At 31.2% G+C, this 17,367-nt stretch overlaps 1 protein-coding gene across 2 annotated transcripts in view; it reads left to right on the top strand.

The window, feature by feature from the left end:
* The window catches only part of ROCK1 (Rho associated coiled-coil containing protein kinase 1), a 114,041-nt gene that overhangs the window by 83,584 nt on the left and 13,090 nt on the right, over positions 1–17,367 (top strand). For both annotated transcript variants that reach the window (XM_074276269.1, XM_074276261.1), the window contains exons 20-27: positions 3,705–3,889; positions 6,181–6,250; positions 8,583–8,677; positions 10,227–10,392; positions 11,487–11,580; positions 11,985–12,073; positions 12,938–13,126; positions 14,229–14,388. In XM_074276269.1, the coding sequence (XP_074132370.1) occupies positions 3,705–3,889; positions 6,181–6,250; positions 8,583–8,677; positions 10,227–10,392; positions 11,487–11,580; positions 11,985–12,073; positions 12,938–13,126; positions 14,229–14,388 (1,048 nt within the window). The remainder of the gene's footprint in view (positions 1–3,704; positions 3,890–6,180; positions 6,251–8,582; positions 8,678–10,226; positions 10,393–11,486; positions 11,581–11,984; positions 12,074–12,937; positions 13,127–14,228; positions 14,389–17,367) is intronic.

Below are 17,367 nucleotides of genomic sequence, written 5' to 3'. Positions count from 1 at the left end.
AGATCATCATGAGTGAGAATTGACAAATAGATTAAGTATGACTAGAGTACATGAAGGAAAATACTATGTTTTTAAAAAAAAAAAAAAAAATGGAAAGGTAGACCGAAGTTCTGAAGAGCTCTAAGAGTATTAACGGACCACTGGAGTTTTTTGAGTGGGAGTCAGCAGGGTTAGTCCTATGCCTTAGGAAAAATAATTTTGATGGCTGTTTAGAAAATGGATTAAAGGGGCAGCTTTAAGAAGAAGAAGAGGGGAAAAAAATGGATTAGAGTGGGAGAGATTTATGTTATGTTCATTAGCTAAGTCTCCTAAAGCTTTGTAGTGGGCCCTCTTTTCTGTAAATATAGTGTGGAGTTTTTCTTTTTTCCCCCTCCTTTTCTCTCTCACCTAATGATCTTATCAGCTTCCCCAAGTTAATTGATCATTTCTGTGCACATTGATTCCTAGACCTGTTTATGTAGTCTTAGTCTCTATTTTAAGCTCAAATCCCACATTACCAACTGCCATTAGATGGATTTGAAGGGGATATTACAAAACCATATCAAATGTGTCTAAAGCAAAACTCATTATTTTTCTTTGTACTCTTTCAAACTTCCCATTTAACTGCTGAGAGGCACTACTTTACTTCTGCTCACCCAGCTCACTTAGATTTTTCACTCATTTTCCATTTATTTGTCAAATTTATTTTTTTTTACAGAATCTCATATAAATGTCCTGGTCTCCCCTTGATTTGAACTTTTGATACTATCCTGATTTGAACTCTTTATCCCTCTCACCTGGACTATTAATAGCAGTAACTTTGTACATTAATTTCCATGTCTCAAAACATTTCACTACTTCAGTACATCTGCCACTTATTAGAAAATGAATCTCATGGTCTTGGTCAGGCAAGTTTTCAGGATATGACCTTCCATATATTTTCAACCATATGATCACTATTTTTTAAAATAGTATGAATGGGCATGAATAATATTCCAAGAAGAAATCTAGAAAGCATTGCATAAGATGATCAGATCTTAAGAAAGGAACTCAAAACTTTAAGGATATGGATGATAGTTTCCCTCACTGCTGCTTATCAAATACAATGACTTCAGAAGAAAAAGACACATTTGGAAATGAATAGCTTTGTTTTAAAACTTTCTTAGAATGGGATTCAGATTTTTATTAATTTAAAATAAAAAAGTGAAGCACTCCTATTTAAGGCTAGTTGTTGTTTTGACATCAAGGAGGTGATGCCATGACATATAAGTGAATTAAATTTAAGTGAAGGAGAACAGTATAAAGTTTATCAGCCTCACTTTCTTCTCCAGAGTCATCTGGGTCCAGTGGCGAGATAAAATCAGAACAACTAGAGATGGCCTTGGATGCCAGACCTTGGCCTTTTTAAGCTAAATTTTTTAACAGGTCCCAGCACATAAATATGGTTTCTGTGCAAGGATGACTTGCAGATTCTTAGTGTCCCATATTTACAGACAGAAAATAGCTAACAAAGCGATAGAACTATATTTGCCTCAAATTTTGAAAATCTAATCAAAAAAGTATTCAAATAAAAAGAAGGGGGAGGGAAAAAACTGCTCACACATATGTACATAAGCCTCTATATAATAGATTATACGTAATGGGATAAGAAAAATAACTTTTTTTAGATAGAACTATGTCTCAAGCCAGCAATAAATCAATGACTTACAATAGCTACATTAGAACGATAGATGATAGCCTAATGAATTGGTGATACTAATTAAGATGAAAGATTTAACTCGAGAGTTGGGATAAGACCCATGATTGAAATACAGGTCTCAAATAGAAAAATTAAATAGTTAAAAGGCTAAATGTAAATAAATTAAGGAACAAGGCAGAGGAAGATTAGGGAGCAGCATGATATAAAAACATTTGGAGGCAAAAACGTATTATCATTGATATTATACTATAGATCCTATACAGAAAGAGGATGTAAATAGATTCAGAAAACAGGTCACAATACTGGCTTAGAGGGAATGATGAAGACTTTTAATGTCTGGACAACTACTGAATCTTTATGCTAAGAAAAACCAGCAGATAAGAATTTCTTTTCTCAAATGGTGAGAGGGGTAGGGAGCTAATTTTCATTCTTTAAAAGGTGGAGCAAGAAATTAGAAGAATTTCTCTTCTGTATCTAATTCTTATCAATGAAGAAAAACTAAATGCTGAGAATATGATTGTAATAAAACTCAAAAAGGACTGTGATTAATGAGGAAAGTCAAAGATAAGGTCAGGCTCCAGAGGGGCTTACCAGGAATTCAAACCCAAGGTAAATAAGAAGATAAGAGTAACTAGCTACTTTGTGTCAAGTGTGTATTTCTCACATAAGAACTTGCTAAGTATTTTGAGACATGATTGGATTAAATGAGAGTGGATTAAAATGAGAGAACTTTAGATTTTAACTCAGTAAGTATCATGAAGAAGTTTTGAGTTTTTACTTCTCTCTGATAGGCAAAAAGAATTAGCTTTAAATATCTGTAATTTTTTAAACCATTTTCTTCTTTGATCCTGAACACATGTGTTAACTTTAGACTTAAGCTGTCTAAATGAATGTTCAGACTATTTGATCATGTTAATATGTGGGCATCCATCCCTTGGAATATTCAAGCCTCTGACTTCTAGGCTTCTCCTCTGTATAACTGACTGTTTTTCTGCATACAGTGTAGCTTATGTAGAACAAACAATGTTTTGTAGTTCTTGCTGTCATCAGGCAAGTTTTCTTTACTCCCTTAAAGTATAGAATGGGTTAAATAAGAAGGTTGTATTTGGAGAAATTTGGTACCCATCTTCCCATTGGGAAGCTGTTCTTTTACTAAATCCCTAGCTTTTCCCAATAGCAATTTATTCTGTTTGATATTAGAACTTTGGTCCATGGTGAGACTGGTGAAACTTGAACTCTGAACCCTCCCTTGAATGTGAGTTCTGCTTGGAGAATGCATCAGGAAAGCCCCTTTACCCTACTAACTAGGGGGAGGCTAGGCTTGGAAATCAAAGTATTATAATGATGGACCTGGTTTTAGAAAAACCAGAGTTCAAATTCTGCCTTCAAAACTTACTGGTTGAGTGAACATCAGTCAGTGATTTTAGTACTTTGAGCCTCAATTTTTCTTCATCTATAAAGTGGGGATTGAAATAATTAATATGTATGTAACAGGGTTTTGAGACTCAAGTGAGATTCAAAAATCATATAATCTATGTGAAGCATTTTTGGTGGTGTTAATACTTTTAATGGTTAAAGTCAACAAGCCTAAGTGCTAAAAGAATTGGTAGTTAGATTAAACTATTGTTAGTGATATTTTAAAATTTTTGTCAAATGGAAGACACATTATAGGAAAAGAACATATAGCAGTTTTCAGAAAATTGGAAGAAAATAAGAGACTAAAAATGTAGATTAGTGGACTTGGTTTCATTTCTTAGCAAAATTCTAGAATGTATTTTCTATACATATAGAGATGGTAGAAGTCAGATTTTTGAAACTAAATTTATTATTCCAAAATCAGTGCTTTTTCCACTAATAGTTTGATTTTTAAAGTTAGTATGACATCAAAAATAGTATCATCTAAAAGAATGCTTTCAAATAAGTTACAGAACCATAATAGGCATTACAGTTCATTAAATATACTTCCTTATAAACACGAAGCCAATTGCAAAAGTATGTAGGTTTCAAAGTACTTTTTCAATTATAGGTTAAGAATCTAACACTGCAGTTGGAGCAAGAATCAAATAAGCGGTTGCTGATACAGAATGAATTAAAAACTCAAGCTTTTGAGAAGGATAATTTGAAAGGGTTAGAAAAGCAAATGAAACAAGAAATCAATACATTATTGGAAGCAAAGAGGTTACTGGAATTTGAACTAGCCCAGCTTACAAGGTAAGTCTTGATAAAATAAAGATTTTAAGTGCATTTTTCTTTTGTCATATGTATGTGCATGATTATGTATATTATATGCAAGATATTTCAGTGCTTGTATTATCGTCACAGAAACCATATGTTAAAAGTCCACATATTGTTCTGAGTCACTTATTTCTATATTAGTCCAAATTTAGTCCAAATACTTACTTATTCAAAACTCCACAACAATTTAAAAACAACAACCACCAGTTCCATAATTGGTTAAATTACTTCACCTTAAAAGCGTGTTCATTCATAAGATGGTATGTTAACTATTCTTTTTCCTGCAAATAGTTTTGTTTTATAATTTTATTTTGTTGACTTAGTATCAACAAAAATTTCAAATATTCAGAATAAGAAATAAAATTTTATATCAGATATCAGACTTTTTTCACATTTAACAGGTAGAATCAAGCAAATTCACACATGAGGACTTGTAAAATACTTTAGTTCTGTGATCCCTTTCAGTTTTTCCTGAAGCTGATACTTGTGTTGTGGTATTTTTTTTTTTTTCCTGTTTTAGAAATAAAGTTGTTAGTGTATATACAGTGATCGTTCTGCTAAATTTTATTTGCATAACTATATGTAGTTTTTCCATGTTTTCTTATTTTTTTCTTTGTATAATATTATATTTTTATGCCATGGTTTGCTCACCTATTCTCCAGTTATTAAAACATAGTGTACTTTTTTGGGGGAATGTTTAGGGATATTTCAAATAGAGCAGCTATGAATATTTTTGTGTATTTTAACCTTTTCCCTCTTTTTGTTTTTGAGATGAAATCTTATTTTCAACATTTCAACTAGCATTCCAAGTGCTGGGTCAAGAGATAGGATTATTTTAAAGACTCTTTAACTACTTTTGCTGGGTAACTAAGTAGTATAAGTGGATAGAGTACCATGACTAAAGTCAAGAAGCCCTGAATTCAAATCTAGCTTGAGACACTTTATAGCTGTGTCACCCAGAGCAAATCACTTAAACTTAGTTGCCTCAGTTTCCTTATCTGTAAAATGCACTAGAGAAGGAAATGGCAAACCACTCCAGTATCTTTGCTAAGAAAACCATTAATGGGGTCAAAGAGATTTGGATACAACTGAAATGGTTGAAAAATAAACTGATTTTACTATGTTATAGAGAGTCAGTTTACAATTCTCCCAGAGGAGTATATTGGAATGCCTACTTTCCTATTATCATCAGCATCAGATTTAATTTTTGCTTTTTTGCTTTTTTTTTTTTTTTTTTTTTTTTTAGGGTATGTAAAGTAGTATCTTAAGGTTATTTTGATTTGCAATTTTCTGATTATTAGGAAAAACTGATTTTCTCATTATGGAGTTATTAATGGTTAAAGTAATTTATATTTATAAGGCTGTTGGTACCACAGGATCACTGATTTCCTCCATAATATTCTTGGTGACTTTACTCTTTTAACAAGCTCCAGGATTGAGCTTACCAGTGACTCTTTCTGTTTTATAAGATTCCTGTTCTCACTCCTCTTTTCTGAAAGCCAAGTCCTTTCAACATCTTGCTGGTCCTGTAACCTGTAGGAAAATATCAAACTCTGATACTACTGGTTGTGCCTGTATATCACTCTTAATTTCAGTAGTGGATATATTATTATTTTCTTTTGTTAGAATATTCTAAGGAGTGACTAGATAATGAACCTGTAACATAAAATATACACATTCTTTTTTCTCTGCTTTAATGTCACTGTCTTTGTGTTTTTTATCAAGGGTCTGTTTTTCTCTAATTGCATATATATAGCTCTTTACCTCTATCTTCCTTTTGATCAATTTATTTTTATTAAGTTGTCTTTTTCTTTGTCATTGTCCTCTTTATTTCTCCCTCATTTTCTCCTAGTCTCTTTTCCTTAATTGACTATATAGATAAGTTCAGGGTTGTTTTTTTGTTGTTTTTGTTTTTGTTTTTTTTTTCCCCCAGTTTCCAAAAATCCTCAGTCAAGTTTTTATAATTAAGATTAATCCCCAGTGGGTTTTTTTGCTTTGTGGATAATAGGTCCTCACTAAGAAAAAAGTTACTTGTCCTCAGCATTATGAAGTATTTTTTTTTTTCCCAACTGTTAAATGGAACCAGTATCATAACTAATTGAATTACTGAGTTATATGTTAGTAGCATGGAATATATTTAAAATGTATCTTTTTAACAACCCAGTTATTTAGTTTTAAGTAGGTTGAAATAGGTTCTATGATTATTTTTCTTATTCTCTTGTAAGCAGATACATTTTCTAACTCTTTTTTCCCCCTTTCATCTGAAGACAATATTGTGGAAATGAAGGACAGATGCGGGAACTACAGGATCAGCTTGAAGCTGAACAATATTTTTCAGTAAGTTATAGAAGCATTTGTTGATTTTTATTTATAAAGTGTAAGAAAAAAAATCCCAAAATGTTGTGGTTAGGTACTTCTAAGAAGGAAAAGACTCTACTTGTCAACTGTAAGAGAAAGAGGACTTTTCCCTTGATTTCCAATCTAGCTAATTGTTTTGAATAGAAAGAATTGATGATCTGATTATTAAAGACCACTCTTTGATACTTTCAGCTCGCAGTCCTTTTTGCATGTTCTTTCTAGCACAGTTTTTGTATTGATTTGTTTTATGGCAATTATTTGTGTTATTTTAAGATATAGTTTAACCTAAAACAAAGTTGAGTGTACCAGAGATATCTTTTAGTTTGGTAAAAAAGACTTGTTATCTTGATACTTCATTCTTTTATCATTTCATTTAATATGCTTTATTGATTTATTTCTTCCCAGTATAAAACTGAAAAATATACTGCTGCCAGAGGAAAAAAGAAAAATTAGTTGAGAATTGTTTGTGAAAGATTGAATTGAATCTTTTGTTTCCTTCCTTCTCCTAACTTTCTTTCCAAGAACTGTCTGTATTGATTCTGTAAAATTGTTTATAGTATTAAACTTTATCTTTTATATTGAATTTAAAACAACATGACTTATTAGTTAAAAGATGAAAATCATATTGAAAGAGCTGCCAGATTTTTGAATATATTTTATATTCTGATTCCATAGCATTGAATCTATAATGTAGCTCTGTTTTTCTGCATTGCTAACAGAAAAATGAATCAAATAAAATGTTATTAACTACTGAAAGTAGCCTTCCTATTATGAGTTAAATTTAAAATGTTAAAGAATCTGTGCTTTTCTGGAGGTATCAGTTGCCATTTCAGCTTCTCTCCCTTATCCCCTGCATATTACAAAAACAAGTTTATACTCATAACAAAGCAGAATGTCCAGTTGATAAAAAATAATGTCATTTTAAAACCCTGGATGTAGGTTTAAAATTTTTATTTTACATTTAATATGAATGATAAAATAATTTCCCATTTCAAGTTATTTTCTATAGAATAATGGTCTATAAGAATTCTTTCATGTTTTATCTCTTTGAACTTCTTAGTAATTTTAAGAGGACTTTTTTTTTCAAACCTGAGTTATAAATGTATCAGGAAGGCCAAGCTTTGCTTTATTTGGTAATTAAGGGAGAAAAAATTCCCTTCAAAATACTGTGTTTAAATTATTTAAAATAAGAATAAAATATATTAATATGGTGAGACCCAAGTGGCCCAAAGAGGAGCTTGAGGGAACTAGCCTAAATCAGAAAATAGAGCTACTGTGGGACTACATTCACAAATAGCCCAAAACAAGAGAATTATTTTTCATTCTCAGGTGGGTTTCCTTTGTGAAGGTCAGTAATTCATGATTAAAAGAGAGATGAGAAACTCCTAAAAACATATAAACACAGTTTAAACTAGATCAAGCCATCATCATTTTTACTTTATTTACATTGTCTTAGGCATGCATAATTTGTGTTTTTGAAGAAATGAATTTTCTTTTCCTTTTAAAAAATGTCTTATTAACTCTTTTTGCCTGTCAGTCATTTCCCAGCGCTACACTATTTTATTTCCTCCCCCACTATCTATTAGAAGTGTCACTAGTAATAAACAAGTACTGCTAAGCAAACTATATTGATCACGTCTGAACATATATGTGTCATTACATATCAATATGTCACAACTTCTCTAATAACAGACAGGCAATATGTTTTAATTGCAGTCCCCTTAAAGTCCCATTTGATTAGCATTCTTAAATCTTTCAGTGTTGTCCATTTACATTGTGGTAGTCATCATGTAAACTACTTGCCTGATTCTGCTTTATAATTAAGCTTTTCTCCTCAGTGGTTCAGTGATCCAAGGCAATCCTAATAAACTTTGGATAGAAAATGCCATCTTCATTCAGAAAAAGATGGAGATTGAATGTAAATCAATATAGGATGTTCACCTTTCTCTTTTTTTTTCTGTCATAGTTTTTCTCTTTTATTCTTTTTTTTCTCTCCTAACATGATTCATAAACAAATGTATATTTAACAAGTTGATATGCATGTAAAAGTTTTTTTTTTTTTTAAAGTAATTCTTTCTTAGAGGAATTGTTACTTTGACTTTTTAGGATTTATTTGCTGTTGAGAAATAAAAATGTGATAAGATAGATTTGAATAAGAAAATGAAAAATGTTTTACAAACAATATTAATTTTATGAATTGATATGTTTAAAAGTTGTACTTATTAAGTTCAAATAATTCAAATAAATTCAAATCAATTCTTTTCACTGGCTATATAAAAACCACTTATTTTTCTTTGGACTTGTTTTGCAGACACTTTATAAAACTCAGGTAAAAGAACTTAAAGAGGACATTGAAGAAAAAAATCGAGAAAATCTAAAGAAAATACAAGAACTGCAAAATGAAAAGTATGTCTATTTTAATACTTTAGCACCAAAATCTCTGTAAAGTGATCTTAAATTCTACTTTGAAATTATTCACCAAAATTGATGAATTTATCTCAGTCTCTGCAGACCTATTCAATTTTTTTTTATCTCTGGCACAGAAAAGACTTATTTACACAGGCTTGAATAGAAGATTTTTACCTTCTGTGAGAAAAGTATTTGACAAACAAGTTAATAGCATAATAAAAATATTACAAAGAGAAAATATTAAACATCTTAAGACTACATTTTATTAATTTAACAAAATAAATGTGTCAGTTGTAGCAAATTGAGGTATAAAGTGAATCATTGAGCTACAGTTGTAAGGGGCATAAGGACCATCCATTCCAGTCACTTCATTTTATAAATGAGGCCCATAGGGAGGAAAGTGACTTTCCTAAAGTCATTCAAATCTTAAGCATCATAGGTAAGATGTGGACCAGGTCTCCAATATCTTAAAGACAGTTTTTTTTGCTATAGCATGTATGCTCTATGACAAGCTTATTAAAATGTTTGATTCTCAAGTGAGGCAGTGTTGCATAGTAGCCTTATAATCGAAAAGATATGGTTTAGGTCACATGACCTAAACCATATCTTTATTTATATATTTGTTTGTTTGTTTGTTTATATCTTTATTTATTTATATACTTATTTATTTATTTGTTTATTTATATATTTAGGTTGCATGACCCTTAGTAAATCATTTAAACTTAAAAGTGACTCAAGCAAATCGCTAAGCCTAATGTTTCAGAGCATAAGGTAGTTTCCTCACCAATGAAATCACAGACAGAATTAAAAATGTTTGTCATACTCAGTAGTTGCCAGTACACTGGCATTGACTACCATAAATTTTAGCCTAACAATAACGTTCAACTGATTGACATGTTAGCCAAAATTTTTATGACAGGATTCTTCATACATTAGATTCTGAGTCCTAGGCACAAATTCACATCCTCTGGTGTCTAAATTATGATTAATTTCTATTTAGACACCCTCTCTTACCTGTTCCCATTCTTAGAATTTATTTTTTTAATATGTTTTTATTAGAGGTAAATGAAATAGACATTTTGACACAGCTTTATTGTAAAACAAAAGTTAATTTTTTTTCCAGTACAAAATACTTTAATGTTACTTTACTTTGTCCACTTAGTTAAACGAATAGTAGATATTTCTATTTTTTCTTTTTCCCCTGAGGCTGGGGTTAAGTGACTTGCCCAGGGTCACACAGCTGGGAAGTGTTAAGTGTCTGAGATCAAATTTGAACTTGGGTCCTCCTGAATTCAAGGCTGGTGCTCTATTCACTGCGCCACCTCGCTGCCCCTATTTTCTATTTTTTTACACCAACTCCATTATCTTTATTGAAAGTTCATGACAGATTAAGTGTTACATCTTGCATATAAGAAATTGTAATTTCTGTGATCTTTTAATGACAAAGACACATGCACAAATAATCCAATTGAAAAGATAACTAGTTTGTTTACTTTGCCTGAAAAATATCCATTCTTAAGGAAATCTTTTACTACTCTAATTGTAGGGAAACACTTACTGCACAGTTAGACCTGGTAGAAACAAAAGCTGAATCAGAGCAGTTGGCTCGACGTCTCCTGGAAGAACAATATTTTGAATTGACTCAAGAGTGTAAAAAAGCAGCTTCACGAAATAAACAAGAAATTACAGATAAAGATCACACTGTCAGTCGGGTAAGGTAACATTACTAAAATGAATTTAAGTCTCACTAGATGTTATATCTTTAAAATATTGGCATGTTCCTTAGTCTTGCTACACCAATCAAAGATCAATAGCGTAGAAAATTCAAAACAGACAATACTCTAAAATGTATCTTATATTATATTCTCTTTTGGGCATCATGTTTTCCTCATTTTATTTAGTCAGATAATAAAATTGATTTGTATTTTCCATGCATACATCTACTATCATAAAATGTGGTGCTGATTCTGTACCAGGTAGAAATAAATCATGGTTGAAATTGAACCTTTATTCCAAATAATCCAGAAGTCCACATACAGATAAATAAATTGGATCTCTGTTTTTCAAAACCACATATATGCATTTCATCTAAAGTTTGTTATAATTAGATATGGTCTGGTTTAAATATTGGAATCATAAAATTTTAAACATGAAAAAAACCATAAAAACAGTTTTAATATAGTTAATTATGTAACATTAAACAAATCATTCCATACTTGTAGGCCTCAGTTTTCTCATGTGTGAAGTAGGACTAGAAGATGTCTGAAGTGCTTCCTGATCATAAATTAGTCTGTTATTTAACAAGTGAAGTTTGGACCCCAAAAGATTCTCAATTTGCTGGAATACCACAACTTTTTAGTGTAGCTAAAAAGTTAAAATTCCAAGTATACTGACTCTTAAGTGTGAGGACTTTCCTACCACACTCCCCTCTGTTCTTCATTCTTGTGAGCATCCAGAATGAAGCATACCAGTGGGGTAGATAGAGCAAAGTTGGATTTATTTGGGACCTTCTGAGATTGGGAAATACCTATGAAACAACTACTGAAAAAATAAGAGTGATTTAAGAATTCTTCACTTAGGAATATATCTGTAAAGATATTTTTATTTTGGTGAAGAAAGAATGAACAGAACCTGAATTGATTAACATGATAAAATAATATATTTTAAGTCAAAATTCACATATTCCCTACATGTTCATGCTAACTAATCTGCATTTATAGGAAGAAGTGAAAATTAATTTTGAAAATCATTACTTTAACTGAAAGTCACTTTTAGATTGTGATTTTTTTCTTTTGATCTTATTTAGCTGGAAGAAATAAATAGTACATTAACCAAAGATATTGAATTATTAAGAAAGGAAAATGAAGAATTTACTGAAAAAATGAGGAAGGAACAAGAAGGTATGTGGATTTTAATAATGAAGACATTTTACTAAGTATATAATAGACTATTGAAGTTAAAAGGCATTTGCTATTTAACAAGTTTATTATGAAAAACATTTCTTTCTTTCTTAATTTTTTTTTTTTAATAGTTTTTATTTACCAGATATATGCATAGGTAATTTTACAGCATTGACAATTGCCAAGCCTTTTGTTCTAACTTTTCCCCTCCTTCTCCCCTCCCCCCCAGATGGCAGGTTGACCAATACATATTAAATATGTTAAAGTATAAATTAAATACAATGTATGTATACATGTCCAGACAGTTGTTTTGCTATACAAAAAGAATTGGATTTTGAAATAGTGTACAATTAGCCTGAAAAACATTTATTTTTACAAAAAAATTGTTTTATTTCATTAAACAGATTACAAATTGAAGAAAGAAGAAGAGATCAATAATCTTAAAACTTCTTTTGAAAAGAATATTAATACTGAAAGAACTCTAAAAACACAGGTATATTTTTTCAAATTATTTTACAATTGTCAGCTTATATTTAAGTATTGCTAATTTATTTAACACTATACAAAATAAATCATGACCTGCCTTTGAAGACCTTACATGAAATAATATTTAATAATGTTAAAATAATAGTGTTATTGTTTTCAATAGAATCAATTGGCATGTAATAATTCATACTTATGCTAAAATAAAGAAAAATTTTCATTGATATACTAAGAAAAGAAAAATAGCTTAGCTTATATGAAATAGAATTGTATTCCAATTTACATAGAAAACCTAAAACTGAAAGTGAGAAAGATGGGAGCCTGGCTGAGGAAGTAAACAGTTTGACTCAAGCTAGTGGAGTGAATTATAGATACAAGAGTGAAAGTGAGAAAGGGGGTAATAATGCCTTGAATCTTTATCATGTAAGGCTGGAATTTCTTCATTCTATTTGAAGGACTGTGTTATATTCTGTATAAGGTGTTAGGAGGGGAAATTGTCATGTATTGGTATTTTTATATGAATACAAATTTCTAATTCTTACTCTGGCAAAGAGATTAAAGTTGCCTTATTATACATTTCAATTTCCTATGCTCTACTGCATAATGCTTGTTACACTCTGTTACATATTATAAGAAGGGAATGAAATACCAGATTATCTTGTCATACATTAATCTTTTGATAGATTGAATTTTCCTTGAACTGCTTCATTTTTCTTTGTTTTATCATTTACCAGTCACATAGTAGGTAATTAATAAATTCTTATTGATTTATTGATAAAGCTGTTTAGTATCTTTCATTTAAGTTTTTCCCTTTAAAAATGTTCTGATTGCTTATGGAAAACTATTATGTCCTTTTTTCATGCATGTTTTTTAGGCTGTTAACAAGTTGGCTGAAATAATGAATCGTAAAGATTTTAAAATTGATAGAAAGAAGGCTAATACACAGGATTTAAGAAAGAAGGAAAAGGAAAACAGGAAGTTACAACTGGAACTCAACCAAGAAAGAGAGAAATTCAATCAAATGGTAGTGAAACACCAGAAAGAACTCAATGAAATGCAAGCGGTAAAGATGTATTTGTGTTGGATTATTTTTTTTCACTTCTTAAAACTATCCCTACTTGTATACTTATCATGTCTTCCTAAGTTATATAGATTGACATGTATTTTTCTGTCTACAAATTTATACTTATAATTTTCATAAAGATTGATGATCATACTGTTGATACAAGAGCAGGATTCTCTCCTGCTTCTCAGCTCTTCTTTTAAGCAAAAGATTCCAATAAGTATTGTATGACTAACAAAAGGAACTAAAGGAATATTACCCCATGATCCCTGGACAGAAACTGAGTAGGGCAGGACTCAGTTGTTACTATGTCTGGAATATAATTTGACCTTTGTTGTAGAAAATATTTTTTTGTTTTTTAAGTTTCAAAAGATAGTTTAGTTTGGGGGAGCTAGGAGGACAATGGATAGAGCGCTGGGCCTAGAGTCAGGAAGATTTGGTTCAAATCTGGCCCTAGACACTACCTGTGTCAATCTTGTTTGCCTCAGTTTTCTCATTTGTAAAGAAAGCTGGAAGACGTAAATGGTAAATCTGCCAAGAGAACTCCAAATGGGATCATGAAGAATCTAACATCATTGAAAGAATCAAACATCAGCAAATAATATGAGAGTTTACTTAATCTCACTAAATAACTATGAATTAATTAATTAGAACATAAAATTGCTAGTATGAGATTCTCCTTTTTCTTTTAAGGTTTTTGTTCAATTTAAGCTATTTGGTTTGAGGCAGAATATAAAATTCTTTCTGCAACTTTAAAGTATACTATAAGAACTAAAGGAAGAAATAATAAATTTTTATTGTTTGATGAAAATGTGTCACTGGGAGAGTCTTCTTTACCAAGAGAATAAAATAATCAGGAATGTGGGACTAGGTGATCTCTAAGATCCCAAGACCCCTAAAAATGTTCTTATCATTGCTTTTCTAGTGTTTTTTATAGTTTACAAAATGCTTTGTATATCCATTATCTCATTTGATTCTCACACTAAAACTATTGTGAGCATAATTATTTTTCTTCATGTTAACTACTTTATAATTGAGCATAATTGAATCTTGAAAATTAAGTTCTAATAATCTTTGTATTTTTTAAAAATTCAATGAACAGCAATTGGTTGAAGAGTGCACACATAGGAATGAACTTCAGATGCAGTTGGCTAGCAAAGAGAGTGACATAGAGCAGTTGCGTGCGAAACTTTTGGACCTTTCAGATTCTACCAGTGTTACTAGTTTTCCTAGTGCTGATGAAACCGATGGAAATCTTCCAGGTAAGATGGTTCTTTTTTATTTACCTTAACTACCATTGATTTTGTGGAAATTAGCATTTTTCTCTTATTTCATTTTCTACTTTTTATATTCTGTTTTGTCCATGGAATTAAAGAACTATTTCTTTTGACAAAAGCCTCTTGATAGTTTCATAGTTGTTGTTTTAGATTGACTTAAGTACACACACAATAAATAATATGTTTGAGTAATAAAAATAGTTTTAGGGTGGCCTTGTTACTGTTTGACTCAATTACTAAGGAAATTTGTAACAGTGATTGTGAATAGTCCTAATCTTAAGAAATTCAAAATCAGTGATGTATCTCAGTGCACTTTATAGAAATTTGTAACTGCTTTCAAGAAAAAGAGCTCTTCACAATTAGCTTGTTCCTGTGTTGAGGAGTAAATTTAGGATTACTGATTAGTAGGGTAGGCTATTAGGGAAGTTAAACTCATTCATTGAGGTATGTGAACCATCTTTGTAAGAAATTAGGCATAGTATAATGTGAGTTGTTTATTAGTATTGAATTATAATTTTATATTTTAAACATATATTCATTTACCAAGACCATATTTGAAGCCCTTTAAGCTTAGTAAAATTTGCTAGCATGCACCACTGGTTTAGCCTTCAGAAACCCTGGATCTCATCTTCATTAAAATAAGGCATTCTGCATATACCTGAAGATAAGTATCCTGTTTACTCTTAAAGTTTTCTTTTCTTCTGGGTAAGTATCCCTGAATTTCATAAGCCATTTTATTGGTTGTCTTGTTCTGGGTATCTTTTAGTATATCAGTGTCATTGCTGAAATATGGTAACCAGAACTGAAACTAATACTCCCGATGTGCTCTCACCATGGCAGAGTACAAAAAAACTTAGATCTGAACTCCAAGCCTTTTTAATTCAGTATAAAATTTTGTTTTCTTGGTTGCTGTATCACATAGGAACTTCCCTTCCAGACAAGGTGCTATTTAGCGATTCCTTCCACAATTTGTACTTCATTTTAATTTTATTTTTGGAACTTATATGTAAGGTTTGTCATTAATTTTAATCTTATGCTAGAGTCAGTTTATTGTTCATGCTTGTTGAGATTTTTTTTGGAACACTAACTTTGTCATCCAGCTTTTCCTCTCAAGTCATCTGATAATTTGATACTCATCTTTTCTGTGCCTTTCTCAGTCATTGATTCAGCCAGTTTTGAATCTATCTAAGAGTACTATCCAGCCTTTTAATAAAGGATGGCATGTAAGATTATGAAATGCCTTGCTGATATCTAGGTAGAAAGTGTCTACTGATCTAATTGAGTAACCATGACCAACATTTGTTAACTATAAATTAGTCATTAGTGAAAAGCTGTGTTGGCTCTTTGTGACAACTACCCTTTATTCTAGAATCTTGCTTAGAACCAAAATCAACAGGTTATAGTTAGAAGACTCTTTTCTCTTTTTTTCTTTGAAAATTAGAATTATTTTTATTCCACTGCAGTTCCATGATTTTTCCAGTTTCTATGGTCTTCAACAATTTTCATCAAATTCATGTTCAAAATTGTTTGAAGACTACTGGGAGTAGCTTTATGGTCATATACTTCAATTTCTTCAGTATCCTAAAATCTAGATTATCTGGGCAGGTTATTTGAATTCATCAAGAGCAGTGAGATGAATGAAAAGCCCAAGGAACAGAGTTTCTGGATAATAATCATTTTATTAATTAGCTAGCAAATAACAAATTGATGGTCAATAGTCTCTCAGTAATCAAAATCATGAGGATCACTGAATGCTTTAATACTTTTGGAAAAGGAGGTGCCCCTGACAGGTGAAAATCAACTCTGGTAAACAGTTAGTGAGAGGAAGACATATTAATGATGAGGTAGGTTTTAGTCTTCAGCTTCTGCCAAGAATATAATTGGATCCTGAATCACAGCTGCCTCCAGCAGTCTAACAAACTTGACTCTGTCTCCGCCTAGACCACTCTGGTTTTCTCCTTCATAAGCTGAATTACAAATTACAAATTCCAATGGAGGGTTTACTTCCCAAGAATATGGGCTTATTTATTAAAGGTTGGAATTTATCTAGATTAGATTCTATTTACATGTAAATAGAAGTAAGATTTTCTGGTTGGGTGGGGTACCAACCAGAATCACAGAAATTATACTCTGAGGATTTGGGTAATCTCATCTATCAGCACTCTTTCAAAGATTGATTGATTGGCCTATAGGGGCTTGTCCTTGAATGAAAAAATATAGGGGAGATGGGAACCCTTAATCTCTTTAATAATAGTTGGTTATTGATATAATAGAAAAATATTAATTTCTCTCAGCAGCTAGGTGTCGTCACACACTCTATATAATCTTGATTATCTGTTATTTTTGTTCTTTTCTGGTCCAGAGACTTTCTGGAAAAGCTAGTCTTTAGGTTTGACTTTAAAGAATGATTACGAGAAAACCCGGAACATTAGTGCACTGTTGGTGAAACTGTGAACTGCTGGTCCAGCCATTCCCGGAAACAATTTGGAACTAGACTCTAAAAGCTCTTAAACTTATAATATATACTCTTTGACCTAGTGATGCCACTACTAAGTCTAGACCTTTAAAGAGATCAAAGGAAAAGGAACTATAAGTACAAACATAATTATGGAATTTTTTTTGAAGTGGCAGGGAATTGGAAACCAAAGGGATGCAGACAAATATGGGAAGTTAACAAGTTATGATATATGAAACAGTCATTGGTCTTTTAGATAGGTTTTATCTGAATAGTGAATGTAAATTGGATTACTATGCTTTCATTAATCCAAATTGTGCTAAATCTAAATGAAAATACCTTCTAATTATTTTTCTCTAGTTATGGCTCTATTGAATGCAAAAGTTAAAGGGCAAATTGGCATAATAAAATATAATGAGTATAGAATGAACCAAATGCAAAAACATTATAGAATCAGGGAGAAAAATGGGAATTTGTGAGTCTTTTCCTGTTGCTGTACTCCCCATTTT

This window comes from Sminthopsis crassicaudata, chromosome 1 (genome assembly GCF_048593235.1).
Source record: "Sminthopsis crassicaudata isolate SCR6 chromosome 1, ASM4859323v1, whole genome shotgun sequence".
In the NCBI taxonomy this organism is placed as follows: domain Eukaryota; kingdom Metazoa; phylum Chordata; class Mammalia; order Dasyuromorphia; family Dasyuridae; genus Sminthopsis; species Sminthopsis crassicaudata.
Note: the sequence above shows the minus strand (reverse complement) of the source record. Positions and strands in the feature narration are given on the sequence as shown.